This window comes from Nannobrachium achirus (genome assembly GCF_963921795.1).
Source record: "Nannobrachium achirus genome assembly, chromosome: 16".
In the NCBI taxonomy this organism is placed as follows: Eukaryota; Metazoa; Chordata; class Actinopteri; order Myctophiformes; family Myctophidae; genus Nannobrachium; species Nannobrachium achirus.
The window spans coordinates 29,738,840-29,748,911 of NC_137823.1; the positions used below are offsets into that span (position 1 = coordinate 29,738,840).

The 10,072-nt window shown below is 41.0% G+C and overlaps 1 protein-coding gene across 1 annotated transcript; it reads right to left on the minus strand.

The window, feature by feature from the left end:
* Nucleotides 1-2,963: 2,963 nt before the first annotated feature.
* On the minus strand, nucleotides 2,964-9,465 carry tcf23 (transcription factor 23; the record flags this gene model as incomplete). Its single annotated transcript, XM_080744856.1, has 4 exons — nucleotides 2,964-3,139; nucleotides 5,000-5,164; nucleotides 6,477-6,641; nucleotides 9,304-9,465. The coding sequence occupies 4 exons, from the start codon at nucleotides 9,463-9,465 to the stop codon at nucleotides 2,996-2,998; spliced, it is 636 nt and encodes a 211-aa protein (XP_080600982.1). The 3' UTR covers nucleotides 2,964-2,995.
* Nucleotides 9,466-10,072: the final 607 nt, after the last annotated feature.

Genomic DNA, 10,072 nt, shown 5'->3' on the forward strand with positions numbered 1-10,072 from the left:
CTAATTACAATCTAAAATATTAACCCTTGTTGTAAAAAAACAAAGTTGTCCCTTAACTTTGACAGTGTACAAATGGAACCACTGTCAATCACTGTCAGCAAAGCCTGACATGGGGTTCAGAGAAATGCTTAATTAAACTACAGAAAGTGGGATTCAGACCGCAGTTAAATGCTTAATTTATTCATACAATGGAAAAAATAGCAGACCTACAACTACAAGCTCACAATACATAAAGTTCACTACACTCATGCATTGTGAGCTTGCTATTTTTGCTGTGTGACACTGTGGTATGATGACATTTACATCTTCTAAAAAACATTTTAGTCTTGTTGATCTTTGGTCTGAACTATAGACTTTAAGATTTCACGAGAAGATAGTGTGCTGTCTAGCCCAGTAGTTCTCAAATTGGGGTCAGGGGACCCCCCAGGGGTCCTTGAGGGTGTTCCCCAGCTACATTTGTGATTATTGAATCTTAAATCATTTGAACCACTTTAACCCTATGTTAACTAATTTCATTTTGAAAATAGCTTATCTACAAGCTAAAACTATGAAAACGTTTGATTATGTTTGAAACATTTTAACAATGCAAAGCTTGTATGGGGGTCCCTGACACATAATCCTTTCAGATGGGGTCAGTGGTCAAGTGGTCCTTGACACAGTCACAGTCCTATCCCTAACATCACATATAAGATGTTCCTGTTTCTATCCCTAGAACAGGGGTTTTCAAAGTGGGTGACGGGGCACCCTGGGGTGCCGCGTAGGCAGGCAGTCCAGGGGTGCAGCGAGATCATTTGATAATATTTGGAATTTATTTGGACACTAGAAAAAATATTTTGTATAATTTTAAACTTGAAGTACAAAGTTATTTTCAGTCAGTTCTAACCAAAATCTCAACGTTTTCCTCGCAACATTATCACTAAAATATCAATTACGGTCAGGCAGAAACCTCTGTCGCACAAAACTAAAACAGCTGATCTACAAGCACACTGTGCTTGTAGATATGCTGTTTTCACTACTCTCTCTCTCTCTTTCACTCTCACACACACACATAATGCACATGCCCAGCACGCATACACACACACACACACACACACACACACACACACACACACACACACACACACACACACACACACACACACACACACACACACTTTATCTTAAACCAAGACCAAAATATTTCAAGCATACGCTGATAAAGATAGATTTTTATTATATTTTGTACAAAGAAAAATACACAAGCCACACAGAAATCTGCAATGCTGTGATATCATATAACACTGTACAACGTTGTTATCCAGATAAATGGTTACACACTGTTCCTCCATGTAGTGATTTGTGTTTTATGCCGGTGTTATAAATAATAGCGGTGTATTATGTTAAGTGAAACAGGCCTTTTCATTCCCCTGTATTAAATTCATGCCTGACATCCTGCTGTCTGACGGACATAGATAATGAGGGGATTTTTAGTTTTCGGTGCGAGCATTTTAATGACATTCACTGCTGTTAGAGAATTACAATGTCGAGAGGGATGAGTTGAAAGAATGTCTGTATCCTCACTATTACACTCTGTGTGTGTGTGTGTGTGTGTGTGTGTGTGTGTGTGTGTGTGTGTGTGTGTGTGTGTGTGTGTGTGTGTGTGTGTGTGTGTGTGTGTGTGTGTGTGTGTGTGTGTGTGTGTGTGTGTGTGTGTGTGTGTGTGTGTGTGTGTGTGTGTGTGCGCGCGCGTACATGTGTGTGGGTGTGTGTGTGTGTGTGTGTTGCATTGCATGTTTCCATGTTTGACTATACGCACGAGTACCCAAATTGACGTAAGGACAGTTTTCGGTGCCATGACATTGGTCCGAAATCTCATTGTTCCTACATCCCATTAGTCAGAATCTGGTGATGTTAACCTGGTGAAAAATACTATGCCTAAACCTAAACCTAACCCTAACCTCAGTAAAACTATGCCTAAACCTAACCCTAAAACCTAACGGACCCTAACTAATTTCGGACTTATGGGCAGTCCCCCAGTTTTCTTGGTCATCACGAGAACCTTTTCATTAGGGTTATGACCGATTTTTAGTGAAAAATATTTTAACACTCACTTTTTCTTTTCTCTAATTACAATCTAAAATATGAACCCTTGTTGTAAAAAACAAAGTTGTCCTTTAAGTCAAAATGGCGATTTTAAAGTATAGCCAAACCAACGTGCATGTGATTTACTGTGAGTGTAAATCTGAGTTTGAAAACAGGCCGAGATCAGCTAACAGACCAGCTAATAGATCGCCTTTTTTGCAATTGTTTTCAACAGATGAATTTCTACATGGAAGTCGATTCTGCAAAAAAAGATTGTGATTAGGCAATTAAGTGATAATTGTGACAGGCTTATCTGTGACGGGAGGGTGTTTTTTGCAGGCCTTTCAGTCCGAGTGTATCAAAAAGGCAACTGGGTTAAGGCAGCGGAAGCTTGTGATTGGCTGCGCAGAGGTGACGAAAGTCAGGGGGAACGGAGATACACCTAAACCTAAACCCTAACCCAGGGTTCCCCAATAGGCGGCCCGCGGGCCATTTGCAGCCCGCGGGGGGCTACTGTCTGGCCCAAACCAACCCCAGTAATAATGGTGGTATAAGAGCAGCAACAACACTAGTATATCGTCGTTGTCGGGTGGAAATCTTGTATCTCCAAATTTGTACGCTCTTTCCCAAATCATACAAGGCCGTCGCACAAAAGTAGTGAAAACAGCAGATCTACAAGCACACAACGTTGGCGTTGTGTGCTTGTAGATCGGCTGTTTTCTCTAGTTTAAATAATTTTTTAAATGATAAATGCAAAATGAACAGTTTTGGACATACAAGATTTTCACCCGACAACGACGATATCTGAACTGTCGCTGGAGTTGCGGGAACGCCGCCGTCGCCCCCTGCAATGTTGTGGCCCTCAGCTTGGTACCCTAGACATAATTCGGCCCATGGGGAAAACTAATTGGGGAACCCTGCCCTAACCTTAAGGTCATTCTGAGTCAGCAGCCTCCAGAGCAGGGTTCAGAGGGTTGGTCTCGTCCGCCGCTGCTGCTAATGGCGTCTGATTGGTGGGAACTCCTGTCAGCAGCTCTCCAACGCTGCCACAGTAGAGCAGGGATCTCATTGGCCATTTCTGGACACAGACAAGAGATAAGGTAAGATAAGACCTTTAGTGATCCCACGAGGGAAATTCACAGTGGTGGAAAAAAGTATTATTTCCACCACTATTATATATTATATATCGTCGTTGTCGGGTGAAAACCGTGTATGTCCAAAACCGTTCGTTTTTGCATTATCATTTTAACTGCAGTGCTGCCTCTGGCGACTGAATTTCCAGTGGTGTAAAGTAACTAAGTACATTCACTCAATTACTGTAATTAAGTATATCGTCACTGTCGGGCAGAAACCTTGTATCTCCAAGTTTCAAATGTGTATGTTCTTACGCAAAGTAAAGCCCTGCTTCATCGTACAAGGCCGTCGCACAAAAGTAGTTAAAACAGCTGATCTACAAGCACACAACGCCTCGCGGTGCGAGGCGTTGTGTGCTTGTAGATCGGCTGTTTTCACTAGTGTGAACCATATTTAACCAATTTAGGCCTAACCTATAGTTAGGCCCAAATCAGAAATTAGCCTACAAAAACAAATATGTTGATACATACTGTACATGTACTGTAAGCCCCTCCCATACACTAAAATGTGTACCCGGCCTGAAAGGGTTAACCCATTTAGACCTGAGGCCGATTCTGAAAACGCCTTCTAAAACCTAACCTAAGGTTTCTGAAAACCTTTAATTTCTCATTCCAAAAATGTAAAATAAATTATGTTGCTATATGTATAGCAAATACTGATGTGACACAGACGTAGCAGCCGGCCTTAAAGGTAATACAACGTATAGGTAGTAGCAGGTCTAAATGGAAAGGAGGATTTCTGTGAAAAACGACTTTAGGTGAAAAACAACTTTCCTACATTTAAAAGTATTTTTATTTTCTCGATCACATGTCCTACCCGACCACGGCTCCATACAGGACCATGTTATTCAATCATTAATCCGTTTTTTTATCTCGCTCAAAAGTCAGTCTTTCACTATACCAGTAGCATGTAATGCCTAGAGTCTGTATCATCATCTGTTTACATCCAGCGCCACCATTACTGTCGTAAAAGCTCGTGCCGTGAAATCTCATCTCTTGCAGGACTTCCGTTGTAATGCAAGCGAACAGGCTCCGGAAGTTCACGGCTTTTACGGTAATAATGGTGGTGCTGGATCTAAATACGTACTTAACAGAAGAAAATCGTGAAAATGTGTGCAAGTCTTTGAATATTTCAAATCCTTCTTGGGTGCTGAAACTTTTTCATGTCAAGGACCCCCAAAATTATATCTATTTGGCCACGGACCTCTAACTCAAAATATTTAGCTCCAGGGACCCCCCAAAAGCAAAATTTGAGTTACAAATGTTCGCTTAAAAAATACATACATTCAAAGAGTCTCAAAAAAGACTTTTCAAAAATAGCAGATCTACAAGCACAGAGTGCCGCGCTGTGAGCTTGTAGATCTGCTATTTTTCAATAGCTAAAGTATAAAATAATAAAAAAAATCAAACCTTGGTTCGAAGTGAAGCGGTGAATTTTTATTCTATGTGTTCTAGAGCTTTGAAATCTGTGTTCTAGATCTATACATTCTGTGTTCTAGATCTATACTTTCTATGTGCTAATAGTTCTATACTTTTATGAATTCTGAATTCTGAATGTTTTTGTCTGGAGGGCCAAATTGTCATGTGAAGCTTGACCAATCCTCAATTCTGCATGCACGGGACATGTACAGGGGACAGACATTCTCACTCCTTGAGGATCTATGGGAATCCTCAAAAAAACAGGTACGGGACAGACAAAGCCACTCCTTGGAAGCGGCTTTCACCGCTTCAATTAAGGCCCCCTCCACCTTGGGCCCTAGTAACTCAGTCCCACTTCCCCCCCCCCCTGTGACGCCCCTGTTCACCTTAACAGGATGGAGGTATCCCCCTGGCCGGGAGGCCAGCGTGTGTTCTGCCAGAGTGCCTCCATGGTCCAGTGTCTCTGTGAGGTGGGCGATGTAGTTGGTGGCCAGGACCAGCACGTCCAGTTTAGACAGCTTGGTGTCAGGGGGTACCGAGGGCAGAGCGGCCTGGACGGGACACACATGCAGCTGACGTCAGTTCCCATCTTCATTTATCTTTATCTTTTTTCTTTTTTACAAAATTCAAGATTCAAGAGATTTATTATCACAAGGATGTACAAGTACATGCACTATGACAAACCTAGGTTGGGGGTGCTCCATAAATACACATAGAATAAAAACAATACATAAATAACAATATTAAACTTATCTAAAATAAGGTTAAAAACATATCAGCATACAAGGCCATAATACCACAGAAGAGTACCTTGATTGCTTTTTTCTTATTTAGGTTGTCAAATGTGACAAAATGGAGAGCTTGGTTATTAGCAGTTAGTTAGTTTTAGAATGAAAATGTCCTGAGCCTCATTTATAATTATAAAACGTATAGACATGGCCTGGTATAATGCTGCAGCCTGCAACTAATGATTATTTTCTTTACGATTATTCAACAGCATTGACTACTTTTTCGATTGAACATTGGGCTCAATTAACAGGACTCCATTCAGCTATTTTAGCAATAAAACAATTTATAAAATCCCACCCCAAAATCTATTGTTTTATTCAAAATGATAATTTCTTCAAATCAATTTATTTGAATAGTTAAATTAACTGTTGCACCATACTAGAGTATAATCAAGTGTCAGTTTATGTTTGATGGAACTGATCCCTCCTTTCAATATGTACTGTATGAAGATGCGGTGTGTGTGTGTGTGTGTGTGTGTGTGTGTGTGTGTGTGTGTGTGTGTGTGTGTGTGTGTGTGTGTGTGTGTGTGTGTGTGCGCGTGCGTGCGTGCGTGCGTGAGAGAGAGAATGTTGATTTCATCAACTACCTTTTTTCACTGAAAACTAAATAAAAACTAAGCTATTATGACTAAAATATGACTAAATATACTGTACATTTCATCAAAAAATAAAACCTAGACTAAAATAAAGGGAGGGACGAGTGGACAAGAGATCCATTAGAACTAAGACACCAAGTCAAGTCATTTTATGTTTGTTTGTGCTCGAATGTTGCGCTCTGAAAATAGCCACTCGACAAGCTCACAACGCTATTTTCAGCATGCAGCCAAGTGAAAATCAGCCATTAAGATGCCATCAAGGCCGAAAAACAAAATAAATTTTTGTCGACTAAATCAACTGTAGATTTAGTCGCCTAAAATCGTAGGATATTTAGTCGACTAAAACTAGACTAAAAGTAAAATGATTCAGATGACTAAAAGTATAACTACAACTAAACAGACTATGACTAAACTAAATCAAAAATTGCTGTCAAAATCAACAGAGGATGAAACAGAGAGAGAGAGAGAAAGAGAGAGACCTGCAGAGTGTGGAAGGCCTGTCGCAGGTTGCGGACTCTGCTCCTCTCCCTGGCAGCGTTCTCTGGGCTGTGCTGAGGCCTCATCACCTTGGCCTGGATGATGGAAGCAGCACCCGCCGGGTCCCTGCTGCTCCTGTTCCCACTCCCACACCGCACCACGCCTAACTGGGACAATTGACCATTGACAATTTAGGCCTTTAGCACAGTGGTTCTCACAGGGTTCCCACACATCTTTACCAATTAATTTCCAAAACTTTTCCAAAACCTTTCCAGAATATTTAACCCGATTTCCAGGACTATATCAAACATATAATTTTCCAAATGTCTGTCTGTCTGTCTGTCTGTCTGTCTGAGTGTCTGTCTGTCTGAGTGAGTGTCTGTCACAGCGTTTCTCCTCAGTGGCTGGAGCAATTGATCTGAAATCGCATCACCATTAGCATATGAACACACCTAACATAACTGTGTGTGTGTGTGTGTGTGTGTGTGTGTGTGTGTGTGTGTGTGTGTGTGTGTGTGTGTGTGTGTGTGTGTGTGTGTGCAGGCGGGCGGGCGGGCGGGGGGGGTCTGTTGTCAGGCCCTGTTACAGATGTTGTCCAAAAATCATGCAGATCGGTACACAGTAAACGAAACGGGTATTTCTTACATTGATGCTCCTACATATTATCATGCAAGCACCAGTTAAAGTTACTTTCCATCCCTCATATACTGTGTGCAGTGCACATCCCATAACCCACACACTGCACATCATTTCAGAGCTCATATCTTTGAACGGGTAAGGGCTAGTAACAATAATTCAGCTCAATAACAAGTCGCTTACTCCTATGTGTAATGCCCAAAGACAGGCAGTGTATGCCAGTGGTTCTCAACCTTTTCAGGCCGTGACCCCCGAAATAATCATATGTGAACTGGGGACCCCGGCACCCTGACGAGCACTAAGAGAAGAGGAATTTTGCATAACACGAGGCGTTGTGAGCATGTAGATCAGCTATTTTCACAATTTCTGCCTCTAATATTTGACAATTTGGCCAATGTTTAATTTGTCATTTCAGAGGTATTAATAAAATCAATAACCAAAGACAATGCATAGCTATTTTTTCCAGGACCTTCCAGGACCCTTGATCAATTCCAAAACTTATTGTCTTATCTATTGTGAAAATAGCACACAATTTCTGCCTCTAATATTTGACAGTTTGGCCAATGTTTAATTTGTCATTTTAGAGGTATTAAAAGTCCTTCAATTGTCACTTTAGAAACGTGCTTCTATACACTTAAAACGTTACGTTGGTTTGTTTACTGTTGAGTGAGAAAACAATGTTGCACATTAAGTTAATCATCTGGGGACCCAACCAAAATAATGTGGGATCCAGACCCACAGGCTGAGAACCACTGCTTTAGCAGATGCTCTTAATCCAGAGTAATTTACAATAAGCAAGGACAACACAAGTTAATACATAAAACGAGGGCTCGATATGTTCACAATCGTAAATTTGCTTGGCTCGCGTCGTCGCTTCATGTTTTTGCAAGGTCATGAGGAATATTCAAATCTATAGTGTATTATTTACATGGTACAGTTTGTGTTTATAACACATTTCAAATATGGTGTGAATTCTTTTTTGACTAAGATAAAGGTGACTCAATCGATACAAGGTCACATAATTCTCCGGATCTTGTCAAGTATTAAAAACCCATTTAGGTCTAGGATTATTGAATGCTTTAACTATTGAAAAATAGCAGATATACAAGCTCACAGCGCGGCACCGAGTGCTTGTAGATCTGCTATTTTTGAAAAAATGGTGAACATTTGAATTTTGACCCGATTCTATAAGTGTCTTTTGAATCCTTCTAAGGTTTTTTGAAAAACCTATGTTTCTATGTCAGCAATGTGGCCAGCCATCATCAAATAAAAGGTCCTTTTCACTTAACTGGAGCTCAGTCAGTCTGTTCTTGAGAGACTACTATGTCAATGGTTCTCAAACTTTTTCATGTGAAGGACCCCCAAAATGTATTTGGCCACGGACCCCCATCTCAAAATATTTAGTTCCAGGGACCACCCAGTAGCAAAATTTGAGTTACAAACGTTCGCTTTGAAAATACATATATTCAAAGATTTGCACACATTTCACAACTTTAAAAAAAATAGCAGATCTACAAGCTCACAGTGCTGTGAGCTTGTAGATCTGCTATTTTTCACTGGTTAAAGCATTCAATAATTCTAGGCCAAAATGGGTTAAAGTGGATCAAAAAACATACAGAATTTTAAATCGAAAGGAAAGAATCACAGAGAAGACATTTATTGCGTACCTAACTTAAAAGACCAAAAGGACATGGGTTGCACCACTCACATTTTAAACAATTTAACTGAGTAATTATATTGTTATGTTTATGAATCCTTGTATGATTATCTCAACTAAGTCCAGTCAACTCTGGAACCATAAACCGTGGTAAATTGTTTCAACTTTATTAAAGATGACATTGGATAAGATCAGCCGTAATGGGAAAGTTAAGCGGAAATGAAACACTCTACTGTAGTATATAACATTCTTGAATTTACCATCATTTAGTAACACAATACTACTTCTAATACTACTACAGTGCTGCTATTAGTAGCTACTGATAATGATAATAAGTAGAAAGACGATTAAACTAATGGGGAATAATTATTATACTCTATTCTGTTTTGTTGAACAGTTTCTTACAGTTTTTAGTGTTTACCTTGCAATAGGAACCTTACATATAGCTTGCATACTCTGTGTCGTTTAAAATCATAACTTTTATTCTCCTATATAAATCGAAACACTTTCCTGTGCAGGGTGGAAGACAGACTCACCCACTTTCTTGGCTCCTGGCAGCCGCGAAGCCCCTGTCTGTACCCGTGCAGCGGTGCTTGGTATCTGGGCTGGCACGTCTGCTGGCTCCCTGGATCTGCTGTGGCCGTGGTTCTACAATCCACCGAGATGGACATGAGACCTTCCAGAGGGTTCTCAGCCATGGACACCGCGGTACAGGACCCCCGTTAAGCAGCCTTGCCTAAAGCGTTGACGTGTGATTCAATTCCCTCCCCGTCCAGAGTGCGCTTCCACCAACCGTCAAGGAGACCTGGGTTTGTTTTCAGTCCAATACCCTTGTTATCCGACCTTGATCTTGAAGACTCACCACTCGTCCACTCTTCCTAGGTAGAAGTATGAAGGTTCTTTGACGTTCAACCTATGGAACTCACAGTCCGAATGCATCCTACAGGTGTAATGCTGTCAAAAGTGAGTTTTCTGACTGTTCGCGATTAAAGATTTCAGATTTCATGATTAGTTTGCATTTTGCGTTGTATTCTTCAAGCACCTCCAAGAGTTCTCCTGACATGCATCAGGCCCATGAAGAACCCTGTGTGTTCTGTGAGACCCTGTTTTGGTAGATTTTCTTTTTTTTGCCAGGTATCTTGACTATAGACAACTGCCCTTGATGACAACTTTCCACCACCAATCCAATGCACTGGTCCCTTCCTTCCCTCCCTGTTACGATGCGCATCAGTGTCCGCTCAACCCCGATTCCTCCAAGTTTGACCATCTCTCTCTTTCTCTCTCACACACACGCACACGCACACG